Source organism: Cottoperca gobio, chromosome 23 (genome assembly GCF_900634415.1).
Source record: "Cottoperca gobio chromosome 23, fCotGob3.1, whole genome shotgun sequence".
In the NCBI taxonomy this organism is placed as follows: domain Eukaryota; kingdom Metazoa; phylum Chordata; class Actinopteri; order Perciformes; family Bovichtidae; genus Cottoperca; species Cottoperca gobio.
In genome coordinates this window covers 4285338-4312822 of record NC_041377.1, presented here as the reverse complement: position 1 = coordinate 4312822, position 27485 = coordinate 4285338, and the positions used below count along the sequence as shown (strand labels likewise).

Sequence of the window (27485 nt, the reverse complement as noted above, 5' to 3'; positions counted from 1 at the left end):
TCCACTAATGGTGGGTCAGAGTGTTTCTTAGAAGTGTTTCTTTTTTTTCCCCCCACCTCTCCAAGTTGGCAAATAATGCAGAATAAATCTCTTCTACAGATACTACTGTACGCCAGACAACAATAATACACTACCCTTGCACTACTCCTCATAACAATGTAACCATCGTAATTGCTTCTTTAAAATCTAAAAAAGACTCCTAAACATTATCACCTCGCTAATGGGACATTCTGCGGGCTCTATGTTACCAAATATAAATCAAACCTGCATTAATTGTTTCATTTTGGCCCGCTTTTGGGCAAATCAACAAGCTGTAAACAAATCTCTGACATATTTTATAGTAATTATAAAGTTGGAATTGGATTTTCTAATTTCCACATCCAGTAAATCTTTCTAAATTGTTATCGGGTGCTTTGTCATGCACTGCTCAATCACTCTGAATGGTGGCTTGTATAACACACGCGCACAAATGGGCCACGCCCACTTCATTACATTAAGAGCTGCACCTGTCCTGGTGACCTTTGACCCTGGGAAACCCCCTCCTGCCCTCTGAAAGACCTGTGCTCTGGTTACATAGAGACGTTGACACACGCATGTACATGTACACTTGTGACAGCTGGCCTAAAGGAGGCAGCTTCTCTTCCAGTCATTAGAGGGATGGAGGCCAAAGGAGAGGGGGGAGGAGCTAATATTGGGGTAATATTGACACTGCTCACCAGCACCTCATCTAATTTCACCCCATTTAACCCACTGGCACATGTGTGCTTGTGTCTTCAACCCTCTAAAGTCACTGAACCGGCGTTGATCTGTACTGCATGCACCTCCAGTCACATTTCACTATCGCAAACAACATGCTGAGGTAGACGGGTATCAGAACTTCTCATCTCAACTCTCACAAGTATGAAACCAGTCCAGGCCCACAGTGTGAGTGCATGTTTAGGACCAGGGCTCATTTCCAACTCGGCTCAGGGAAATGTAGGAGTGGTATCACATGGTGATAGTGATATTGTGACGTGTGAGTTTCTGCCAGGCTGAGGGAGCTTCCTTAGTTTTACGTACATTAGATATTCCACTGTGACAGATATTTCCCACCTGGCAGAATGACCTACCTCACTTAAAATTACTTTAATTTAATTGCATTTGATTGTGAGTGAGCCACTGCTGGTTGGAGCACAGTGAAGTACTAGATGTCACCAAATGGTCGAACACAAGCCTCACTGCTGCTGCAACATGTGGGCTTCAGACTCCCAGCACATGCTAGTAGTCGCTTGTATCGGTGAAAAGATTTAAAAGACATACCATACATTTTTACTTTAGCAGCACTGTAACTACAAGAAAGAGTAAGTTAAATGCAATTTTAATGCAGTTACTAATTAAAAAAGCCTGTGATATTCTGTCTTTTTATACAGTTTAAGCCCCAAAAGCACTAGATCCTATAATGCAACTCGGTAACCTTTTAGACCTTCTTCACGTTTGTAAATGCTGCTAGACTTGGTAAACTGGTAGCTCCCTCCAGAGCCACAGAATACATTATACATCTGTTTTCACAGGCTGAGTAGTATTCTCTGTGATGAGTAAGCTGAACTGTGTGAAATATATTTAGTTTCCACTTCACAGTGGCACAACAAAGTGATAGTGTGATCTTGCCTCATGCATTGCCTTATTGGTCTAAATTACCTAACAATCAGAGTTGTTTATATGCAGTAGTATCCCAAGTACACTGGATTTTTGCAGATTATATACTTGTATCAGCCTCAGATGTTGCAGTATACTGGTCTACACTGCGTTCTTACATACTTTAAGGAAAGCGAGTATATGAGTGAGCGACCACAACTGGCAAAAAGAACAAAAAAAGGAGTCTTTCAACCATCGCCTGTCAGAAAAACAGCCTGCTTCATAAGTGGGTGATAGTAATGAGTCAATGAGACAAGTGTGAGAGAGAAAAGAGGCTTGTAAGGCCAACAGGTCTCACACTTGGCTGAGTTTCACATGGCTCCTCTCATCTGCAAACGCTGTGTAGCCGAGTAGCTCTACATGGCTCACCAGCCATTTTGGAGGCTTCCTTCCTTCCCACTTTGTCCCCATCTGCAATTTCCCAAGGGAGAGGGAGTGAGAGAGCGTGAGAAGGTGGGAGGGGGGCAGAATAGGAGCTGGGCATGGGAGGGGTTCATGATGCTATCTAATTTTTCCATGTGCTGCTCCAAGTTTCCAACCTCTCATTCAATGCTTTTGTACCTTTTTTCTGAACATTTCTTCATTTAAAAAACATTTCCTTCGCCTGCGTCTATTAATAAAGAAACAACTCTTTTTTTTCACTTCCACACATCCTGATTCTATGCAGGGCATGTTTGCTTTTTACTGGAGGAAGAGGGTAAATTTGTGGAAGTGGCTACTCAGAACGCTGAGTATCCTTTCTGTTTTTACCCCAGAGATTTTATTAAACCAAGATAAGAGAGGTTTCAAAATTCTCGCACAAAGTGAGTATTAGCCATTAGCAGGGAGCTTCATTATATGACAATCTGACATCATGTAGAAACGTCCAGGCTGCTGCAGACAAGTGAGAGAACTAATCACTTTATACTAGTGTGGTTAGGTCCCTGGATCGGGTTTTATTGTAACTTTCCTCTCCTCATTAGGGTTCTACAAAGAAGCTCTCCAAACGGGATTAGTGTTGGCTGGTTCATGACAAGAGGTGTCTTTATCTAGTAAAGCAACTTAACTTGGATCAGCAACAACAACACTAAATGCCTCAAACGTACACTAGCTGTGATGAGAATGCACGCCAAAATAGTTTTGTAAATATGACATTTAACTAATTAAATATTAAAGGACGTGGCATTGAACATCTCTTCTTTAATGGAGCATAACCACACACGCACACACACACACACACACACACACACACACACCGTTTTCTCATTGGACACCTGTTGTAATGGTCCACCCTTCTTGCTTAAGACCAACTGGGCTTTTTTTTGAAAACGTCACATGCATCCCGATCCTAATACACACCTGCTGCTCACTACAGTCAGTGGACCTTATCTCGACCCTGGTGTTGGCTCCATGTACAGTAATCAGCAGACATAACAACTGTCGATAAAAATCCACTTTGAAGTCATTTTTAGGACATTATGTACTCTAATTTTCCCATTTACCTGCTGTGTGTGTGTATGTGTGGATACATGTGCACGTGATTGTGACAGGGGGGGGGGGGGGGTTGAGCTATTTGCTGACAGTAGGCCCATCCTATATCTGCCCTCAGCCACTAGCAGCTGTCTCACAGAAAGCTAAATATATTATTTCTAGCTTTTCCAGCGTGAGCTAACCCTGCTCACATTACACTGTATTTTTTAAATAAGATAACATAGACCAAGTTCCTATGTCAAAGGCCCCTCAGCAGTGTGGAAGGTGAAGAGGTTAAATCACACTGTGGGGAAGAAAAGGTCATTTTCTTTATGGATCGTGTCGTGTATTTGTAATTGGCTATCGTAAAAGAGCCCGGGGGAGGGTTTGTACAATAGGTGTACAGTGTATTGTTTTCATCTGTTATGTAGTATTGTAGTTGCTATAGGGATCTTATTACCTGTGGACATTGCTTTAGCTGAAACAATTCTACTTCAGCACTTGATAAAAGTATTTGAACTGGAGAAAACATATTTTAAAATGTCAACGATTTCAACTTAGTTTAAAGGAATAGTTTGACTTTCTTTTCTTGCTCTCACTCTTACGTCTGTATGGTAAATGTGAAGTTACCGTCCGTAATCTCTTAGTTTAGCTCAAACACTACAAACAGCTAGCCTAAACCAAAATGTGATCATTTTACACTTTGGTTTTTGTACGCCTTTGAGGTTTTCAGATGCTGGGTTGCAGATTAAGCAGCTAGCTACTAACAGCGCAGTTACACCTGCAGCATTCAGAAATCTCATTTTAATCCATGCAGCCGTCTCACCGGCATAACTGCGACCTGAAGCATTTATGTGCACTTGGCTCTTAAGGTTGTGAACGCAGTTCCGCAGGTGTTTAGGGCTGCGTACCTAGACTCACTAGGAGGTGGCGGTACACATTAAGAAGTAAGGGTACTGTGGACTCAGTACTTGTGAGTACCGGCCTATTTCAGGAACTGTATGTAATTGTGTACATTGCATCTAGGGTCACCTAACAACTGGAAATAGATTGGTGTTTTTGACAATGAAGGGCTATGGTGGATATGGTTTCACATAGACGCCACGTACACTCATGCACGCCCGCAACATACCTGAACTGAATATCAGGGATTCCATTTAAGGAAATAGTGTCCTAGAATTCCTGATGGCTAAGGTACAGTACGGGGCAAGTTGATTTAGAACAGTTTAGACATTACTGTTTAGATATGTTCATATACACACAGGCATTCCCATAGGGGTCATAGTTGTACTGATGCTGAGCTTTTTGCAATGCAACAACAATGAAATACATTTTACTTGAGTAAAGAAATCTTAGATAAAGTGTTTAAATGTCATATAAAACAAAGTCTAAACTAGAATACATTACTGTTTGTCTCTCTATCTTTCCTTTTCTGTCCTCTTTCTCATAAGAAGAATTAACAGTAAAGAGAATCTCACCCCCGAGAGTGGCATGTGACACTCTCATGCTGACAACTATTAATAGCTCTCGCCTTAATGCACAGCTCATGTGGAGTAGAGAAATACATTTTACTTGGTTGAACATTATTATTTCATGCTTTCCCATCCTGAATCCATAAAGCGTATTTGGATAGTAAGCAATAAAGCGTGTGGTCACGTGTGCTGTATTCAAACTGAATGAGATTGGAGCGCCTCAACAATTGTGATTTGACTGTGCAGGCCAATGAGAAGCTTTCCATTAAATGAGGATTGGTTGGCTAATTGATTGATTGTTTTGTTTTTGTTGTGTTCTTAGGATAAAGGAATGGGTGGACCAGATGCAAAAAGAGTTGATCACAATAACAGACACAGCCAGTGGTATGGAGAACCTAATACAGGTAAGCATGACTGTCCATCCCATTCTCGTTCGACTTGAAATACAACCTACTGCCAAGGTTCAGAATTGACAACAATTATTGTGTGTACTTTTAAGTCATTACTGTCAATTACCGTCCTTGAATGACCTCAGCTTGTCACACACACATATAGTAGCTTTTCATTAGACATAATCCTGCAATCATTTCATTCTGCCAACCCAATGTACACTCAGATAAGATCAGCATCACAACAACTGTACAGTGATGGCCATAGTCCTTGCACACACACCCACACACACACACAGCCACATCTGAGATAGGAGAAGAAGCTTTTTTCGATCCACATTGATTGACATAATGCATCTGGCACTTCTTCTCCGCGCTGCCTTCAAGAATATAATCAGTCGTCTTCAAAGCATCACTGTTTTCTTTTTTGTTTTTTTTAATGTGGTGGCCCAACTTGTCACCAGAAATGAGAATTGAACATATTCGGCAATATTATGTGTAACATAAGCTGATACTTTTAGGGATGCCCTTATTTAAACAAAATGTATAATTTAAAAGTGTATAAAACATGTGGAGAAATGATCCAGATAGCCTGTGCAGTTCTTCCTGTAAAAAACAAAATGGATCAGCTTCTAATATCGTTAATAGAAGGCATCATTTGTAGACTTTTATGCACACAGTTGTACCTTTTGTCACTGGGAATCATATTAGTTTTCAACTCAGACACCGCAAATCCACAGTATCGTGCACGGCTACTTTAGGTTCTAACATAGAGATTAAATATAGACATTCCAAGGAAATCCACCTGGATTCTTTGTAATAACTTAATCCAAATATAAAAGTCAGGAGTATTACTCTTTAATATTGCCATTGCACCAAAGCAAAATCCATCAGATGCCTGGAGGATGAAGACAAATACATGCACGCGCCTCAGTTCTGTGGTTTGAATGTCGGATAATGAAAACCCTCTCGGCTGCTAAATAATTGGCTGTTTGGCATTTGTGTTTCTTATTTCTTTTGCTGGAGCATATTCCATAGCACAGCCTGCTTACATAACCTGACAGTGCAATTTAATCAGTGGACATGTAGCTTCCATTTTTAAATCATTGTGCTTTGGTCAGAGGGTTCTGACGAAGAATAGAAGATGACGATTGATGCGGAGGAACATTCTCAGCCTCACATACAGTACTGTATTGTGCTAGCAAGTTTGTAAAACATAATGTGAACATTTTGGCTATGTAAAGCCAACTAGTGGTTGAAATCATAATTTTGGGGGTGGAGACACCGCTTTAGACTATTTCCCCGTCTACCTGTCGGCATCATGCAGCTCCCTCATTCTTTTAAACTGGACTGCTGCCATGGCACAGTTGGGGTGCTGAGAGGACACAACTAAAATAATGCAGGGTCATCGGCGAAAAAGTTTATTCCGGCTCAATATTTGATGCAACACAGAGCAATGGGCCAATCAAAGACATGTATCGCACACTGTTCACTGGTGGCCTCGGGTTGAGGTGCCAACCATGAACTGCTGTGCAGTGTTTTGTGTCTGACAACTCTTCAAACTCGTGAATCTATTTTTCAAATTGGCCTTCCTGGGTTGTATTACATTGTCTCACCTGAAAAATCAAATCCACAACGTATACAGTGTGTAGCCTTTTTTTAATTCAGGTGTGTTTTGAGTGAACGCCGTCTAACTGATAAAGACTTGACGTCAAAGACATGGATTTGTTGAGTTTAAGTTCTGCTCATCTCTGACTCCTGCTCTTCTCCTTTAACTCTCTCAGATATATCATAAGCACAGACCTCACTTCAGTGTGGAGACCAACAATGCAAGGGATCTGGTGACGACGGCTTCTGGGAATATAGAGAAACTGCTGGCTAACCGCTCCGAAGCCCTAACGGTGAGTGTGATCTCCTAACACCAAGTTATCTGGTGGCAACCCTGCTTCTTGGGCGAGTGGAGGAGTTTGGTTGTTGCTTCTTCTTTGTTATCAAATGGACCATTAAAAGCTGTTCCTTTTTTAGTTTGAGATAGGAACATAAAGTGCAAATTTTAGTCTGTTTGTGAGACAAGGACCAAAGTCTCTACTAGCCGAGCCCAAGGAAACACACAGAAACAACCTGCTCCTCCTCATTTTACGTCAGAGCGGACACTGGAATACAGGCGCTGCTTCAGGCCATGCACTGATCTAATATAAGCAGACATCCTCCAGCTAGATGACTTAATTCAAAGTTACCAGTCTGGTTTGCTGCATACCAAACATGTATGGGTTGTATCACTTTTTGCTGTTTTGAAAATAATTATGTTACAGATGACTAGTTTCAACTTTCAGGAATCCTTTGTCTTTCCTTTGAAACACTGAAACAACTCTACCCACATACCTCATCCATACAGTACCTGCTGCTTTCATGGCTAACAGGGGGGGGGGGGGAAAATGCTTGGAGGATACGCTATGAAAGATGCTTTCATTTTGTAGTAATGTGTTGCTGGCAGTGTTCACCACAAGTGGCTGAATTCTTCCTTGTTGAATGGCTGACGAGACAATTCAAAGACCTTGGAAAAGTTGTGAGGTTGTTTCAGATTCGGTGTCTTTGTGTGCATTTATATTATCATCAATCATAGACATGTTAGCTACAATATAAGACCATTCATGCAGGCTGAATGGCTCTAGGGATAACAATGTTGATCAGACAGGGGTTTAGTCCACCACAAAAACGATTTGATAGATTGGCAAGTCATTGGCAGAGACATTCCAAGTCCCCAGAGGATTCATCTTAATAACTTTGGTGATCCCGTGACTTAACATCTAGCGCCTCCAGCAGGTTGACATTTGGGCTTTTAATACAATGAAATTTGGTGCACACGTTTATATCCCTCCTTTAAGATGTCTTACAATACATTAGATGACCTTTTAACCATCAGGTCAAACTTTTAATTGTGTCCATTACTTTGGTTGATTAGAAAATATTTAAAAAAACTAATCACATCCTCATCAGCCTCAGCTGTACTTGTTTAGTGCTCATCAGCCAATGCTAGCCGGCTAGCTCGCTGAACTAAGGTGGTGGACGAGGTAAACATCACCTGCTAAACATGAGAACAACAGCATTGTTATTGTGAGCATGTTAGCATGCTAATGTTAGCAGCCTAAATCAATCTTGGAAGAGCTGCTAGTGTAGACTCATAGTCTTGTATGCATGTAGTTGTAAAAGGAAAACGAGTTAATTTGATCGTTACAACCTTTCACTGCTCCTTAGTTTAAACACAACAGTATTTGCTCAACTAAATTAGGATCTTTAGGCGCTCCCGGTCTTGATCAATCCGACAGCTTGTTACTATAGTTATGTTCTCTTTGATTATCCCATCAATCCAGCCAAACGTTGTGTTTTTCTTACATCCCAGGAATTGCCAGGGGATGAGGGACAATTAGTTCTCGGTGTTGTTGCGTCGCACCTTGAGAGAGATGTACGCCTGCTCGGTAAATGAATAGAAGCAGAATAGAGATGTTAAACTACAGGCTCTGTTCTTACATTTTATCCACACCATCTGCTGTGTATTTCACCTGCACAAGTTAACTGCAGTTGTTTTGCTCTTCGCTGGAAGTGTGAAAACAGCGAGGGAGGTAAAAATGGGTTTTTAAAAAAGCTAAACACCATATGCTGATGTTGATGCTACTGTACATTATGTCCACTGCTGTATAATGAAGTATATTTAAGCCACCTTTATGGCCATCAATTTATGTAAGGGACCATAAATAGTTGCTGTGTCCATTTAGCTAGATCATGAATTGAAACGGAAGGAGGAAATGGACGACTGCAGCATAATGTTTCTTGACCTGACCAACACTAATCTAATATCTCTCTGCACAGGTTACAATATACGCAGTAAAGAATCCCTCCCTTTGACTTACCACCATCAGTATTCTAGTTCTTTGTTGCAGTTGAGCTGAAGTGATCATGTAAGCAAGCGAGTGTGTGAGAGGTTATAGCCTTCTGTCTGAGAGAAATTGAATGTCCTGATGTGTATGAGAGAGAAAATAATGATGAGTAGAGGGAGTGTGTTCGGAAATCCATGAGTGCACCAAGCCACACCTCCCATGAGGCGGCGTACAAAAGACTAGAAGCCTATTACAGAACCCCATCCATTAAGATCTTGGCCTTTTAGTACATAAGTCGACAGGCAGCACTCTCTTCTTGTTCACATAGCACTGTTATGTGCTGTGGTACATTAAAAAGTCCACCTCCATATACTGTTACACAGAATTCTAGTTATTTTGTGATTAGATACTGTTAATGGCATTTTTGACAGACCCATTTTCCCTGAACGTGCCCCCTCTACTGTAATAATCCATTAACAAGGTGATCATGGAATGGGTGAATGACATGTGTTGTAAAAGATTGGGGAAAGTGCTATATAAAAGCAGTCTATATAAAGCAGTCCATTCTTCTCTCAAATTAAAAAATGTAATATTGGAAAAAAATATTAGATTATTTATAAACTTCTAATTTACTCAAAGGTTTAGCGAAGGTTTTTGACAGGTCTTCAGTACACGGACACTTTCTGTACATTTGTTATTTGTTGAATAATTTATTTTGATCTTTTTCATACTATGAAATATATTTACTACAACTTTTATAATAAACAATTGGAAGATGTAATGTTATACAGTTTCTGGTAGATGAAATCATTTACCGGCCAGACAGGTTTCTTACCGGCCAAGAATAATACATTTTCTTTTTACTACTGTCATTTTCTATTATTACTATTTAGCATGTCATCTTGGTCTCAATCAACATCATAGTGAGTGCAGTAATAAAAGTAACCAACTATGTAAAGATATTATCTCAACCGTTTCAACACTAAAGTGTAACACATTAGAATTGATGCCTTAAATGCAAGTTTTGTTATTTTTTATTAAGATGTACAAGAAGACAAGTAACTTGTACAATACAATTCAAAAAACATGGTATCAGGAGTCAATAGAGGGTAGAGCACCTCTCCTCCGCTGTGACATGGTGATGTTGTGGTGATGTTGTGGCAGTTGGGTGTAGTAACGGAGCAGTCTGTTTGGGAGTCGGGATTAGCTCAGCTGGATATCAGCGACAGAACATTAGCATGCTGGTCTCCTGGTTTGGGACCGTTTGTAGTAGGTTGGTCCGGGTGACGCAGAACAACATTGTGCTAATCCAATGCGAGTTGAGTGAAGAGTGAAAAGGCGTTAAACTGTTTGTGGCACGAGAACTCTCCCGTCTGTCGGTCCTTGTTCAGTCGCCGATTATGGAAGTCCCCTGTCCACAGTCCGGCTGCGGACAGGAGAGTGGCTCCTGAACATGGACTGACGGAAGAGAGAATCACTCAGTGTCTTCAGGCGAACTGAACCAGTTAACTTGCTGGGCTTCACCTGTCGCTCTGTCACTCGACTGCTCTGGATCATCCCAACGTCGCTCCTCGTCACCCAGACCGAGCATACTGTTCAGGGGTCTTATCCACAGCTAAGCCGCTCCAACACTCTCCAGCAGACGGCTACTACCACAGACATCATATTTGTTTGTCAAGCGAGGTGAGGGTCTACACACACTACACTCTAGTCGACACAGCTGCCGCTGCAGCAGCAGAGTGTCCTTTTGGTCCATGAGAGGAAGCGCTTGAAGACGTTTTTCTTTTTGTTGCTCTTCTCCCTCTCTGGCACACCTTCTACTTCACTGGCGGTATCCTCTGGCCTGAAAACACACAAACAGTTATTATATGATTCCCTTATCTGCTCTAATGATGGCCTCACTTCTCCATTATCTCCTCTATCTGACATTATTAAAGGAAATCATCTCACCAAGCTTCACGTGGCTGCTCCTTCTCCTCAGTGTACAGCGTACAGCACTCAGGTGGTGGTGGCTGCACCATGATTACACCGGGAGGTAAGGTTGGTGAGGTGGTTTCACAAGTTGCACTTGTGCCATCCATGCTGTGGAATTAAGATGCATGCAGTTAATCAAAGGTTGTTCCATCCCAGCTGAGTAGGAACTCATCCATCTCTTACTTTTCTTTGAAAAGAGATAAATGTAGCCAACTAAATGAAATAACATGCTAATGATGATTAGGGTTAGGGTCGAAACTCGGCTCCAAGTAAGAACCAAATCCAAAATTTGAGGTGGAGGGGGCTCACTTTAACCTCAATGGGCTGAAAACATACAGTTTTTAAACAATTCCCTTATCTGCTCTAATCATGGCCTCACTTCTCCATTATCGCCTCAATCTGACGTTGTTAAAGGAAATCATCTCACCAAGCTTCACGTGGCTCCTCCTCCTCCTCAGTGTACGGCGTACAGCACTCAGGTGGTGTTGGCTGCACCATGATCACACCGGGAGGGAGAGTTGGTTCACAAGTTCTACTTGTGTCATCCATGCTGTGGAATTAAGATGCATGCAGTTAATCAAAGGTTGTTTCATCCCAGCTGAGCAGGAACTCATCCATCTGTTACTTTTCTTTGAAAAGAGATAAATGTAGCCAACTAAATGAAATAACATGCTAATGATCATTAGGGTTAGGGTCGAAACTCGGCTCCAATTAAGAACCAAATCCAAAATTTGAGGTGGAGGGGGCTCACTTTAACCTCCCTGGGGTGATCCACTGGACTATTTTTTAGAAAGGAAAGCCAATGGGCTGAAAACATACATAGTTTTTAAAGTATTCCCTTATCTGCTGTAATGATGGCCTCACTCCTCCATTATCTCCTCAATCTGACATTATTAAAGGAAATCATCTCACCAAGCTTCACGTGGCTGCTCCTTCTCCTCAGTGTACGGCGTACAGCACTCAGGTGGTGCTGGCTTCACCATGATTACACCAGGAGGTGAGGTTGTTTCACCAATTCCACTTGTGTCACTCATGCTGTGGAATTAAGATGCATGCAGTTAATCAAAGGTTGTTTCATCCCAGCTGAGGAGGAACTCATCCATCTGTTACTTTTCTTTGAAAAGAGATAAATGTAGCCAAGTAAACTAATGTACTTCGATTTAATTATGCTAACATTAGATACTTACAAAGCCAACAGACATATTTAGCATTACGAAAACAAGTTAGCTAGGGCGTTCACAAACATTAGTAGATGTTAGCTGTTCATGTAAACACATCTCCATATTGTACATTGTAAATGTGACTCATCAAGTTCTCACACACTTTCTACATGAAGGAGAAATAAACAGGGACTTACCTGAATCACAGATTTGTTGAATCAGTTGAGGTGATTTCTTTTTTTGACAAGAGTTTCTTTGAGTTGAGAGATAATGTTGTTCTCTGTCCACTTGTCCAAGGTAAAGTGACTACCTGGCACACGCAGCCTGTACTTGGGACATGAGTTCTAGAGTTCTGCTCATATGATGTCGTGTTCCAACGTTCTGATGCTTCGTCATGGAATACAAATAGTTCCACATTATGCTAATGAGGTACTCTTCACCAAAGTAACCAAATTCAAAACATAACTCTGAATTAATTCAATGTACTTAAGTTTATTTTCTCAACTTTTAGAACAGGGGCCACATGCAGCCCAGTTTGATCTCAAGTGGGCCGGACCAGTACGATCGCAGCACAATAACCTATAAATAAAGACAAATAAGTGCAATTTCAACAACATTATGCCTCAGTTTATCATTTGTGTGCATTACAACTTTCAGATCACAGTGTATCTACAAAGGCAAAACACATTTAGTCACAGGGGTCTGGAACTGAACAATATAGTATTTTACTTTATGATCAAAACAACTTGTCAAGATCTAGAAATTATTTTAAACTTACATTAATTTCCACATCTGTGTAGTAATCCTGACACACCACACAAACTAAAGTGGGAACTATAGAAGAAGGTTAAGTTGTAAATGTAAACATAAGAAATACATAAAGGTTGTGGCTCTTTTGTTCTGAAGCTGCTGACTGACATTATATTACACAATGTTAAATGTCTTTAAATATTTCCACTGTAAATATTCATTTTCATTCATTTTTTAATTAAAATAATCCTCCTGGAATTTTTGTGGCCGATCTCCAGCTGTGGGCACCAAGAATCATGACCACCTTCCTCGCCGTGTGTGTGTGTGTGTGTGTGTGTGTGTGTGTGTGTGTGTGTGTGTGTGTGTGTGTGTGTGTGTGTGTGTGTGTGTGTGTGTGTGTGTGTGTGTGTGTGTGTGTGTGTGTGTGTGTGTGTGTGTGTGTGTGTGTGTGTGTGTGTGTGTGTGTGTGTGTGTGTGTGTGTGTGTGTGTGTGTGTGTGTGTGTGCCAGCAATTGTCAAGAAACACAAACCCATTAGAATGATGGCTGCTGTCATTAACTTAATCAGAGGAGCTCTTGGACTCGCTGCCTGTCAATCTGACATCTGCCTATACTGTCACCTCAATTCAGTCTCTGCGTTTGACGCCGGTGCTCCCTTTACATGCACTTTCTCAAAAGCTGACAGCTGTGGCTACTTAAAGGGAGACAGATCTTTTCTCACAGCTAATATATATGATATAATCATAGCGGGTCTAACTCTGTCTTGGGTTGTGTACAAGACAAGAATCACACTTCTCAGCTGTATAATGCAAGGTGTTTGCTATGGCAACTGTAAGTGTGGAAACGGTACACACTGCAGCAGCCCTGCCTCACACATGCTTCATCAAAGTCGACTCATATTTACAAGATGTATGCATGAAAATGAATACAACATTATAGTTTCAAAACATAGATCAATACATTAGCTTAGCCCTTGTTTAAAGTATTATAAGGTCACAAATACAGTAAAAGCAATGAAAGTAATCAGAGATAGGAAAGTGTTCACTTCCTGGGAAATGTCAGGAGCCAAAACATGAAGTAGAGCAACAGTAGTGTACAAGCAACAAGTATGGTTTGACTTAATAGGCAAGGAAGGCAGCCTTTTTCCTTCAATCAAATGAAATATATCGAAAACATCTGCCCTTCAAAATAAAATAATTTACAATGCAATGTTGATAATCTAGCACAGTGGTTCCCAAACCTTTTGGTTCCACATACCCTGCAGCAGACGAGCTTGAGTACCCCTTCATCTAATGCTGAGTCATGTCAGTGGGGTATAGAGGTGTGTCATGCTAAAGATCCTCCTAAAAACAAATATACAATATGTGTATATTTTAGGGCTGGACAAGTTGCTTGATTGAATTTATCAAATTTTGATCGTGAAGCGAATCATTTTGTGGGGATTGTGATGCTCAAAACTATTTATATACCATTTTATAGCCGCGACAGAGTAATAGAAAGAGTAGGCTACGTGGTGCTTTTTGTCTGAGCTACTATCTACAAACTACAATATTTCCGCTTACAGTTTTTGCTATAATTTGTATTAGTCTTGCTGGTGTCTGTGTACACAGTCAGTAAAGCTGGAGATATTGGAGCAATTTGTTTTCCCTCCTCTGAAGTCATTTAGAAAGTTCCACAGACTTGGATGATCCATCACAGTTGTTTTTGCTTTGGTTATTTGTTCTTTTTTCACAAAGCCCATAAGTGGCATGCTTTCATAACAAAGTAGACATTACGCTCTGCTAACTGTCAGCTCTGCCTCTAATCCATCAAACATGTCCTAGAAAAACTGATTTCTATCTGCCATGTATATGTTCTGTCGTTGAGGTTGAATCTGCACGGGTAGTCAAATATCTAGAAGGACTTTCTTCGCTGTTTAGTTCGACGATGAGTAAGGGTCTGCTGTAACAGCATGAAAAGGCTGTAAACGGACAGCTTTCTCTCTCTCTCGCTTGTTCAGTGTCTGTTCCAACCATTTCAAGTTAATGTTCCCAAAGTGCTGGTGATCTGACTGGGGGAAGTAATTTTGTTTCTGAGCCGCTCATGGCCGATCAAAGAATTGCTTCTTTCATGTTGCGCCACAACATTCTGCATTCAGTGAGCGTTGTCCTTAAAAGGATGTCAAGTAAAACTGGAGTTCCCAATAGGAAAGAAAACACCGCAGTGCCGAGAGAACTGCAAAAAGTTGTTGACATCTATGATGTACTGTAGCTGATTATTTTTAATTTTTTTAAAGGGAAATATCGATGTGTGTGTGTGTGTGCCAGATCTCTTTGTTACTTCAGAATATGAGTACAATTCTTTATTAAGCGGCTAAGTTTCTCTGCTGATGCAACTCTTGAGATAAGTCACTGAACCTTTACACACACACACCCAGGATCCACTTATGGCCAAACTGGAGATCTGTATCTGCAATCACATTTCCTACCTTTTTAGCCTTTCTGAGCCTTTGTTCACGTCCCTAAAAGCATCTCTCTCCTTCTCCATTCTTGTCACATGTGATATATTGTTTCTCCTGTTCTGTGTCTTTATTTCTTCCATTCATCCCCCCAACCGTGTCCTTCCATCCTCATTGCTCGTAACTCCCGCTTAACTTCCTTTCTCATAACTTCCCCCTGATTCTCTGTCACTTCTTATTCCCCTTTTCCCATTTTTGCTTTGCCCTGTTTTTTCCCTGTTTTCCGCTGTTCGTTCCACGTGCGTGTGCGTGTGTGTGTGCCACAGTTTGAATATGGATGATGAATTCTTGTAGAAGTAAGGAAATGTTTCGCTTTAAAATGTGATCCCCTCTCTCCGTCTTGCCTGTCGCCTCTATCTCCAACGTCTCTTTGCTCCTCGGTCCATTCTATCCATTATAGCTGTAATGCTTCAGAGTATTTTACCATTTACCATGGATGGGACTAGGGATGCTTTTTTTCAAGTTTCAAATTTTATTTGTCATATGCAAGTTAACACAGGTTCAACAGTACAATGAAATGTGTGCGAGAGAGACAGCATGTCAGCTCAGCAAAATCAGCTAAATTAAATTATATATATATGAAATATTTAAAAATAAGTACTATATACAATTGAGCTGAACAATAATTACAAAATTACAAAAAAAATGACAAAATAAAAAACTTATGTACATATATGAAGAGAAAAAATATAAGAAGTAAAATATATTTAAATATATTTATATTTATTTAGTGCAGACAGCAAGTGAGTGAGTGTGTCTGTGGTTGAGAAGCCTGATGGCTTGGTGGTAAAAACTGTCCCTGAGTCTGGTGGTGCGTGCAGCCAGGCTCCTGTATCGTCTGCCTGGCGGTAACAGGGAGAACAGTCTGCATGCTGGGTGGCTGTGGTCCTTTATGATGCTTTGTGCCTTCCAGAGGCACCGCTGTTGGAAAATGTCCTGAATGGCCGGGAGACTGTTGCCAATGATGTGCTGTGCCGCCTCCACCACTCTCTGAATCGATTTGCGGTTTTGAGCAGAACAGTTCCCGTCTCTCGATGGTTCCTCTGTAGAAGTTTGTGAGGATGCTGGTGTTCATGCCAAACTTCCTCAGCCTTCTCAGGAAATAGAGCCGCTGACGAGCTTTCTTGGTCACTGTGTCCGTGTGAAGTGTCCAGGAGAGGTTCTCAGTGATGTGCACACCGAGGAATTTAAAGCTGCTGACCCTGTTCAACCTCAGCATCACCGACATGGATAGGGAGGTGTCCACCCCCCTTCTGTCTCCTGTAGTCCACGATCATCTCTTTAGTCTTGCTGACGTTAAGAGAGAGGTTATTTCCCTGACACCAGCTGTGCAGTATCTTCACCTCCTCTCTGTAGGCCGTCTCATCATTGTTCATGATGAGGGCCATGATGGTCGTATCGTCAGCAAACTTAAAGATGGTGTTTGAACTGTGCTGCCAAGCACAGTCGTAGGTGAACAGGGAGTACAGGAGGGGGCTGAGCCCACAGCATTGTGGTGCACCCGTGTTCAATGTCTGAGAGGAAGAAGTGTGGCTGCCGACTCTCACCACCTGGGGCCTGCCTGTCAGGAAGTTGAATATCCAGCTGCAGATGGAGGCCTCCAGACCAAGATCAGCAAGCTTAGTGACAAGTTTAGAGGGAATAATAGTGTTAATGCGGAGCTGTAGTCTATGAAGAGCATTCTCACATATGTATTCCCTCTGTCCAGGTGGGTGAGTGCAGTGTGTGTCGCCAAGGAGATGGCATCATCCGTGGCTCTGTTTTGTCTGTACGCAAACTGAAGGGGGTCCAAGTTGTCAGGAAGAGAGGACCAGATGTGGGTTTTGACTAGTCGCTCGAAGCACTTCATGATGACTGACGTCAGTGCGACAGGGCGATAGTCATTTAAGCAGGAGGCTGCTGATTTCTTGGGGACAGGAATAATGGTGGATGACTTGAAGGGGTTGGGTACTACGGACTGAGAGGTTGAAGATGTTGGTGAATTGGCAAGCTGTTCAGCGCACACCCTGAGAGCCCGTCCTGGGATACCATCCGGGCCCGGAGCTTTACGGGGGTTGACCTTTTCGAAGGACCGCCTCACGTCTGCCATGTCTATGGTCAGTGTGGCAGTCCCCCCACCCATCTGTGGGCTCACGGCGGGTGCTGTGTTGTCCGCATCAAACCGAGTGTAGAAGGTGTTAAGCTCGTCTGGGAGCGATGCGGTGAGCTGAACAGTGTCCTTGTTTTTGCCTTTGTAGTCAGTATTACAGCGTAATCCATCAGAGCTGTGGTAGTTGGATTCCACTTTATCCCTGTAGTCCTTCTTGGCTTTGTTTATGGACTTCTGGAGGTCATATCTGGATGCTTTGTAGGCCTCGGGGTCCCCCGAGTTGAAGCAGTGGTCCATGCTTTGAGTTCAGCACGAATCTCCAGACCGACCCAGGGTTTCTGATTTGGGTAATGGTTGCTTTAGGAACAACATCGTCAATGCACTTACTTATGTAGCCTAAGACAGAATCTGTGTGTTCAATTTATGTTTCCAGCTGCTGCGTCCTCAAACATCTGCCAGTCAGTTGACTCAAAGCAGTCCTGTAAGACCTCATCAGTCTCTTTGTTGCATTTGTAAGTGACCCTGGAAACCGGTTCTTCCTGTTTTAGTTTCTGCCTGTATGCAGGCAACAGAAGGATGGAGCAGTGATCTACCAAAAGCAGGGCGGTGGAGGGGTTTGTAGCAGTCTCTGAAAGGGGTGTAACAGTGATCCAGGATCTGTGGGAAAAGTGATATGTTGGTAGTATTGGGAGAACCTTTTCATGTTGGCTCTGTTAAAGTCTCCCAAAACAATGAACGCAGCCTCAGGGTGTGAATTCTCCAGTCCATTTACCATCATGTACAGTTCGTTGAGGGCTGGAGATTTGTCAGCCTGAGGTGGGATGTAAACAGCTGTGAGGATGACTGAGCTGAACTCTCTGGGGAGGTAGAAGGGTCTAGCTTTAATGGTCAGCAGCTCCAGAACCGGGGAGCAGTGCATTTCTAAAACACAGACATCCGTGGCCCACAAATAATGATTCATAAAGCACACACCACCTCCTCTTGACTTGCCTGAGTCCTTTGTTCTGTCTTGTCGGAATACGGAGAAACCCTCTAGGGTAACGGCACAGTCGGGCACGCTGTCCTCCAGCCATGTTTTCCTATATTCCTACTAACACAGTATTCATCTCGCTTCAGCCTGTTTTCTGGGATTGCACTTGCACATGAATCGTTCCCCGTCACGAATAAGCAAAGAAACTGAGCGAAGGATAAACATGCTCATCACACGACTGCCCTGCAATGTTTTCCTCCTCTTTCTCAGTTTCTGTCTCTTTGTGTATCTATGACTCACATCCTCTTCCACTGTACTACGCTCCAATTGCCTCCATCACTGCATCCACGCTGAGTTAACTTGTAGCTGTGACCCGTTGATTAATAATGAATAAACTCACACTCACGAGACACCTTGAGTCCATTTGTGCTTTACATTGACCTGAGCTTCTTTGATTTTTTACCTGACTTGACAGTAGATCTCTCTGATATCCAAGCCACATCCGACTCCTCTGACTCTGTTCTCATCAATTATTGAACCTGTTCCTCTTAACCAATCTTCTGACGGGGGCCTGTGGTTAACTTCCCCAGGTGGAATAGATCATTTCTCTTCCCACGGTGACACCGGCAGAGATGAAATAGTACTAGTAGTGGCACATCCTTTGTATGTCCTTGTAAATCTAAAATCCTCACAGTCTTTGCTTTTGACATTAAAAATTCAAGGAGGATTACACTGGCCGATGGCTGGTTTCAAGATGGCCTAAACGTGGTCTGAGAGGACTGACTTGTTGGGACAAGGGGAAGGTTATTCTGTGTCAGTGCCTTCAACGAACTCCCTCTGATGCTTTGTACCCACCTTAAGGCTTGCTTGTTGACAAAAGCACCTGCTGAGGGGGACATGGCGTCCTGCCAAGAGCTCCCCCAGAAAGTCTGTCTGCACAAAAGAGTGGGTTGACCTGCAGAGAAGATGTCATGATTAAAATCAAAGAGAGAAGGAGAATAAAAGGAATAAAAGAGAGCCAGGTTTTTTATTTCGAGAGACATTTTTTCTCGAGTGAAGAAGAAGACAAAGAAAGTGACCACCCAAGAGAGAGCATAAGGGTAAGAGACAATGCAGGACTAAAGAACAGACAGCTGAGGCTTGTGCTATTTGAATATTGATTGGTGAGGGTTATTTTAGACCTTGGATTGCATTAGCGCTTTGGCAGCAGATGCAAACAGGCTTTTGCTGCCCACCAGATTCTAATCCACAATTGGTGGCCATTTTGGAAACAAAAACAACAGTTGTTTTCCAACCTTGGCTTCTTGAATTGGTTTAAATCCACCTCAGCGTGGGTCTCCATCGAAAGGAAAGCAACTGTTAATGTAAGTGGGATGTTGGCATTGGCATAGAGGCAGGTTTGAGTCGAGTCCTAATTGCCAAGGAGAAAGATGGTCTGCAATGAGAAGACAATGAAAATAAATGTTTTGTGTCCCTTGTGTTGCCGTCGCACAGGAGGCTTTCACTCTCCACAGTGCATGGACCACGGATGCGGGACATTACCATGACACCCTGGTCGCTAAGCAACATGGGCATCATAAACAGATTCCTCACTTCCAAAATGAATCACTTTGTCATTCTCTCTTTCTCTCTCTGTTGGCTTGTTTTACACGCAACACTCGAGTGAGAAAACTTTCATTCAAGTACCCATAATGTACCAAATGTGTGCACAAAATTGCCTCTCTAGTAGCATTCACGTTCATTAAATTGTCTAAGAAGGATGAAAGCAAGAGCTTGAGCTTTTGAATAGAGCTCTTTATAAGTGTTGTGTATGTAGTGGTGGGTAATTACAGAGGAGTCACTGATCTCCAGTGTCTTGAAGTGCGTTATTAAACAGACACTGGATGACATGCTGTGAGTCATTAGACACTGCTGTTAAAGCCCTAATCATAGAGTAGGCACACAGTCATACACACGGACCCACACACACACACACACACACACACACACACACACACACACACACACACACACGAGGCTCCTTACTCGCACATTATTTTATTAACTCGCACAATAAAGCGAAAACAGTTTCCCTTGTGCAATTCCCTATAAGTGCATATCCACTTGTACTCACAGATCATATGCTATAATGAATGTTCTTATTCCAATGGCGTTCTGAAGTGAGCCCATTATTCAATCAGTCACTTGACACGATGATGTCGTTTCCAAGAATATTTCTCATTGAAATGCTGAATTTATTACCTCAAAATTGCTGAATAAACAACATAAATTATCTACTAGTATCACATGCCAAAGGGTTATTATTGCAAGGTAATTTATGCTGATGGCATCCCGGGCGACAGTGGGCCTCTCAGAGTAACTAGCTTGTTGCAGAATATGATTAATATTGAGAGTAGTTTTGAGACATTGAAATATTACCTCCTTCAGTCACAGTCCAATTGCATAGTGAAGGTGGAGACTGAAAGGCACTAAGTTACCATTGGAGCTCATAATCAATTATGGGATTGAAATGAAATAATGGGACACACACACAGAATGAAAGAAACTATACAAGTGGTTGATTATTTTCACTGTTTTTCAGAAAATCTGCCATACATTTATTTTATTATTATTTAAATCACTATATAATAATATTGTATTGTTAGATTATTTTATGATATGTTATATCATGGTGTAGAGTGTGTGTGTATATTACAGACACTGCTCATATACTGTATATAGCACCATGTAGTTTTAAATAGTGTGTAAATGATACACATTATTTATAGGTGTCCATACGTATACCTATACATGGTACACATAGTTCACACATCATAACAGCCAGAGTTGCATTACAGGATTTATCTTGCACAAATATTTAGCACAACTAACTTATATAGCGTACTGTATTTTTAGATTTTGTATAGATTTATTAATGTTTCTTTGAGCTTTTTGAAACATGCGACTTGTGCCCCTGGGGATTTGTCTTATCGTGTGTCATCATACTGAACACTTGCTGTCATGCTTGGAGTGGCGCTGTCACCTTCCGTGGTATTAGTTGCCGAAATGGCTGACACCTCTATGTGTCAATCAAAGCTTAAGTATGAAACGTATTTTAAGAACGGCAACCATAGCTAACGATGTATATACAGGGAGGGGAAGACGGTAAAAAGAATCTACCAAACTTTTGGAAACGTAAGGATTATAATGTCGAATCAGTGCGACAGAGCTGGAGTGTATGTGTCTGATTTTGGACACCAGTGACTCAGTATTCAGCACTTCCTGGTGTGGGTGTGTGTGTGTGTGTGTGTGTGTGTGTGTGTGTGTGTGTGTGTGTGTGTGTGCGTGTGTGTGTGCGTATATTGTGTGTCTGGCTGCTTTTGTCAGCCCAGCTGTCGCACACTCCCTGTGTGTCTCTGGCTTTGTGTTTGTCATCTCTGTTTCCCGACATGAAACTTATCAGACGTACAGTATATGCATACAGAGAGGATGTGTACTTTTGATGTCTCTCGCTCATTATTGCTCTCCCTCTTGCTCTCTCTCTCTCTCTCTCTCTCTCTCTCTCTCTCTCTCTCTCTCTCTCTCTCTCTCTCTCTCTCTCTCTCTCTCCCCCCCCCCCCCCCCTCTCCCTATGTCATATCCAGTCCCATTCAGGCATCGACAACAGCAGCTGTGCAACACAATACATGTGTCTTCGTGCAACGAATGATAGTTGACATTGTTTTGTTGACTTTATTTTCTTTTGTCTTCTGAATTCAGAAATATATTTATTTTTCTTGGTGGCGTGTTATAACAACAACAGCTCAGTGTGATGAGTGTGAAATGAATGCTGACAATAAATCCATTCAAAACATTGCTGCCAAAACACTGTCTCACAGTCAAAGTGAGAACTTAAGCATCAAACAATCTTCTGATTCTTAAAGAGTGATGTACTTCAAGGCATGGCGACATACAGTTAACTCTGTGTGTGGCTATAGCTTAGTGTGTGTGCATGTGCAGAGCCGCCATGTCAACATCGCAGCCCGGTACAGCTGTAATTGGGAGTTGTTTGCAGCCAGCTGGCACACAGATAACATGCTCGGCTGGAAGAGTTTGCTGGAGGAGCGATGAGCTGTCAAACCAGCGCACAGCAGTGGCTAGCGAGAGTAGCGCCAGCCTCTAACAAGTCACTTCCCTGCAAAGTTGGTGAGGGCTATTTCCTGTCTAAAAGACCAGGATTGTAGTAAGTAGGGTTAACTCGTCAACTTGCATGCACTTACTGTACAGTTGTTTTCTTTAGTGTGTGTGTGTGTGTGTGTGTGTGTGTGTGTGTGTGTGTGTGTGTGTGTGTGTGTGTGCGCTCTATCTCCCCTTTTCTTTCTCACCACTCTCCTCCTGGCTCCCTACAGGCTGAGCAGGATAGATCTGACTAAAGTGCTGCCAGTCACAACAGCAGATGCTCATGTTTCCTCAGCTCTCCCGCGCCTCCATGCACATCAGTGAGATGGCAGGTGTGTGTGTGTGTGTGTGTGTGTGTGTGTGTGTGTGTGTGTGTGTGTGTGTGTGTGTGTCTGTCTGTCCTGGCAGGACTAGATGCTCTAATCAGACTGCCAGGAACAACGTGTGTCAGAAAAGCAGGCGTGCGTGTTTACGCAGTACATCTCTGTGTGTTGCTGACAAAATGCAAAATTCAGTACACAGTGTTTTAAATCAATTACCCGGTGTTCTTAGATCGCAGACATAAAGGATGAGTTTGGACAGCTTGACAAGGTGATTTGTGCTCCTCCTGCATTTAGCCTTGAAGACTCATCTAAATTAGACAAATATGTCCTCCATTAGAACTTGAGTGAGAGCTGAGGTTGATCACTGGAAAGCTAGAACTACCACTATCATCCTCCAACAAAGGAGTGAGACATGTTACACGATAAGTCCAAAAAGCATTTGCTGGTGCTGAGAACAAAGCAAGAGAGATGAGGGTACTTTTTTGTCTCTACTGGGTTCATGTGTTTGTATTATAGACAAATACATACATGGATCAGACATTGTTTGTCACACTCTTTTATTATATTTGAATCTAATGTATAGGCTGTTGCACAAACGTCAGTAACTTAAATGTGAAACATCCTTTTACATTGATAAAAGTACTTATATGGGTATTAACTAGTACATTTTGGCTGCATATTACTTATTCTATGCTGCTGCTTGCCCGAGAACCGCTCATCCAAACAACTTCACACTCAAAGTGCACCACATACGGAGGTGGTCCACTATGGCCACATTCTTTTAGCAGTGCGTAACATTGAAGGACCGGGTACCAAACTGACCTCCTCTGCGTAGGCAACATCTGAGTATAAGTAATGGTTTGTAAGAGTAAGAAGTTAAAAGGATAGATGATACCAGAGATAGATGCGTCCATGTTCTCCACTCTCTAAAACCACAGATTGCCTCTTTAATCTCAGGCAATAAGCTACACAGCATGAACCAGGCAGAGATCATCTTCATTATCTGTTCTGTAACTCCGCAATATGCTCTCATTAGTCATTCTATAGCAGCTTGCTGGTATGATAAAATGTTGTGCCAGCTCTTTAGCAAGTCCATTTTTGTTGTCCTTATTTATTCTCATTACTTACAGCACTTTCTATTAATAGTATTTAAATCGCTTTTACTGAGTTTGGAATACATCACACTTTTTGAGTTTGCCAGTTTCTCTGACTTAGTATCTGACATGTGCTCACATGGCACTTCCAGGTGTAAAAACTTGTGAAATGCTGTAAATCCGACAACACTTAAAGGTGTGACCATGCTGCAAAACTGTGGCTTTAACATGAAAGAGCAGATAAGGGGAAGAAACTGCAACAGCTGCTGACCTTTGACTCTTTGACCTCTTGGTGTGTGTGTGTGTGTGTGTGTGTGTGTGTGTGTGTGTGTGTGTGGGCAGGTGTGTGTGGGCAGGTGTGTGTGTGTGTGTGTGTGTGTATGTGGGCAGGTGTGTGTGTACACATGTACAGCTGTTCTGACAGCTGTCGGCTGAGAGGAGTCAAAGGCAGGGTCAGGGTCCCTTATGATGGTCCACCTGCAAAGAAGTTAAATAACAAAGTTATTACAATATGCATAATGTGTCTATGTTCCTGCTCAAGCAATGTATACTGGAAAGTTTAATATACAGTACCATATACATCATGTTTCTTTGGAAACGGTCAGAAAAAGTGGTCTGAAAAAAAGTCGTAAGACATAGCCTTGAACATACACACTTTTAGCTGCAGCTAAGGGGTCAGTGTGGAAGGCAATATTTATCAAAACTGAAGTGTATGTGTTCCCTGAGAAATATTCAAGATGGATAACTGAAAAACACTGCTGAAATCTTCCTGGTGTAGAATACCTGTTGCAATGATTTATATCGACACGCACCTGTATGCTGGCAATTCTTTGCAAATTGCTTTTGTTTGGCCCTATAGGCCTCTTTTTGCATTTGATTATGCAATGATGCTTTGCTCTTAAATACTGTAAGTGTGCTTCCAGAGTAAATATCCATCGATAGTTTTGGGACCACAGCATCAGGTTAACAGTTTATTAGATTGATTGAAACACGCACCCCAATTTGTCTTCCCGCCAATAATGACCTGACTGGAAACCGGCAGTATATTCCAATCAAGTCATTGCAGCTGTGGAGCAAATGTGTTTGTACATGTGCAATAAAAAGACCACCATAAGCCACCTGTCGAGAGCCATATTCACAAAAAAAATGTATGATGGCACGATGTGTACCACAAATGTCATTTTTTCCCTTAAGTGACATTCTTGCTGGTGCACACAAACACAAACAAAGATGCACACACACACATATCTCCATTTCACCTTTTGCTCTTTTGCTAGCCATGAGGTCCCACTATCTCTGACAGCCGCTGCTAAATCCACCCCCCCTAATGAGAGACAAGCAAGTGGCTGTTGAGGTAACCGTGTTTCAGACCCCAAGAGTGTCAGCCCCCGCCATGCATTATGGGACGGCATGCTGTACAAGCACGAGTGATCTGAAGCCAGATCTGCAGGAGGCAGTTTTCATTATCAAAATGTTGCATGGGCCCCGATGGATTACGCAGTAAGGGGGGGGGGGGGGCTTTCTTTGAGAGAGAGAAAGAATGAGCAGCAGTACCGGAGCGAGAGGCCACACTGTGTGTGTGTGTGTGTGTGTGTGTGTGTGTGTGTGTGTGTGGACATGCTTATTTTATAGATGACTAGATGTTTGGAGTTAGTATTATAGATGATTGATGGTTTTTCCCCTGTCGTGTTCTCTCAACCATCAATCTGTTGTCTTGCTGATGAGTTAATCACATGAATTATGTATACTTTGTCTTGTTGTGAGGCTTCAATGATATCAGCCAAGTGCTCTAAGACTTGTAGTGTATTTGGATGAGTGATTCCAAAAATTTTAAACGAAGAAAGATTCACAGTCGGTGTCATGTTTAAGTTCTGATTTTGCGGACAAATACTGCGACTAATACGTCAGTGTGAGATCCACAACCTGACTTTGCTTTGCCTCTCTGATTCTTGCGACTGTCTTGTTTAATTTCAACGCAGAATTAATTAAATAATTCATTGTTTCAACCCCCTCCTCCTCCTCCTCCTCCTTCTCCTTCTCCTTCTCCTCTCATTTCATCAATTAATTTACTGCCTTGCCCCCATCAAGTCTCTGCTACTTCTGTGTGACTCCAAACCCATAGTGCCGTACACATGAGCAGTATGAGCAGAATTTGATATTTCCCAGGGGAAATTAATAGTACAGTGCATTTCTGGACCAGGTACAGATTAAAAGCTGGGCCCATTATAAACCCATTAACCCAGTCATTAGGGCCAGATCTGGGGAAAGATGGAATAGCTGGGTGTCTAATTTTAGCGCAACATTGTGTCACTAGCTAGTCTTAATTTATACCTGCAGGTGCTGAGAGGAGATGAGGTATTTTCCCTTGAACACACTGATCCTGTGTCACATGCGGCTCTGATATTTAATTATCCATATTTGCTATTGAATTTTACTTTTAAGATCATCGGGTGTAGAGATTTCTCTAGCTTCTCCAAACTGAAAACCTTATTGTTCTCAAGTGTTTTTATGTTATTAAAGCCAAAGGCCTTATTATCATTGTATTATTATTTTAAATATGTTTTATTCTTTATCTCTATTCTGTGTTGTATTGTCTGTACAGCACCTTGAACCTACCTCTGTGTATGAAACTGCCTTACCTCGCTTTCCTTTTCAAATCTCCAAATCAGCTAAAGCATAAACTGTCATCCTTGGACAATGTGTGGGTTAGGGCCAAAGCTATTATCCTGATGTCGACAGTAATGTAGCTTTAGAGGCCAAACAGCCTTATTTCTTATGACAATAATAAACATGGTTTAACATCCTCTCTCCTTCTACTCTCTCCTCCCTCTCTCTCATCTCTCAGAGGCTGGCAGCAGAAGCAGAAAAGTTACAAATGGAGCACGTGTGGAGGGATGACAGTGAGGTGAGCCGGCGGCTAGAGTCATATCACATATGTTCATTAACACTGGCTGCATTACAATACAGAGTGGTAGCATGAACTCCATAAGAGGAGCAGGGGGGGGGGGGGGGCACATGCTATCCATGATCCAACATGATTGTAATAATTGGTTGGCAAATCTCATTACAATGACAGTAGTGCTGTAATGACTTTATACATTATTTAACATAATAGGCAGAAACAACTAGGCATGCTTATAATTTGCAGATACATACACACACTGTTAACTCTCTGATATTCACCATTAATCATAGTATTAAGAATACATTGGAAGGGAATGTACTGCAAATAATAGGAACTCACAATTATTTTTACTCATTCAATTACTTTGCCTGATTGCTGGCCTGGTGAATGCAGCGCCCTATTTCACAACGGTGGTTTAAAAACATAAATAAATGCAGCTCTCTTGGCTTTTCACTGCCAGTCATGTTGTGTTTTAGCTCCATCCGTTTCATAATAAATGCAAATTGCAAATTTCCTGCCCCTTGCTTTGCAATAAGGAAAGCCTCACCCTCTTGGCAGCCGTTTAACAAATGATAAATGATATTGTGTGTACATACTGTGGCGGAAAAACTTCAAACAAATTCAACTTCACAATTTAGCATATTAACTTTTTTTTTTTTTTTAAGTCTTCAGTGTGGTTTGGCAATCCTTAATGATTCCTTTCCATTAAAAGTTCCCATTATTCAGCT

The 27485-nt window shown here is 41.9% G+C and overlaps 1 protein-coding gene and 1 long non-coding RNA gene across 4 annotated transcripts in view; both read left to right on the top strand.

Annotated features, from left to right (window-relative positions):
• Positions 1 to 27485, top strand: part of cacna2d1a (calcium channel, voltage-dependent, alpha 2/delta subunit 1a) — an 88377-nt gene that overhangs the window by 10887 nt on the left and 50005 nt on the right. For all 3 annotated transcript variants that reach the window (XM_029461492.1, XM_029461491.1, XM_029461490.1), the window contains exons 2-4: positions 4918 to 4999; positions 6769 to 6885; positions 26698 to 26757. In XM_029461492.1, the coding sequence (XP_029317352.1) occupies positions 4918 to 4999; positions 6769 to 6885; positions 26698 to 26757 (259 nt within the window). The remainder of the gene's footprint in view (positions 1 to 4917; positions 5000 to 6768; positions 6886 to 26697; positions 26758 to 27485) is intronic.
• Positions 11728 to 12552, top strand: LOC115028089 (uncharacterized). Its single transcript, XR_003834515.1, has 3 exons — positions 11728 to 11830; positions 12291 to 12422; positions 12505 to 12552. It is a non-coding gene; the product is annotated as an uncharacterized LOC115028089 (long non-coding RNA).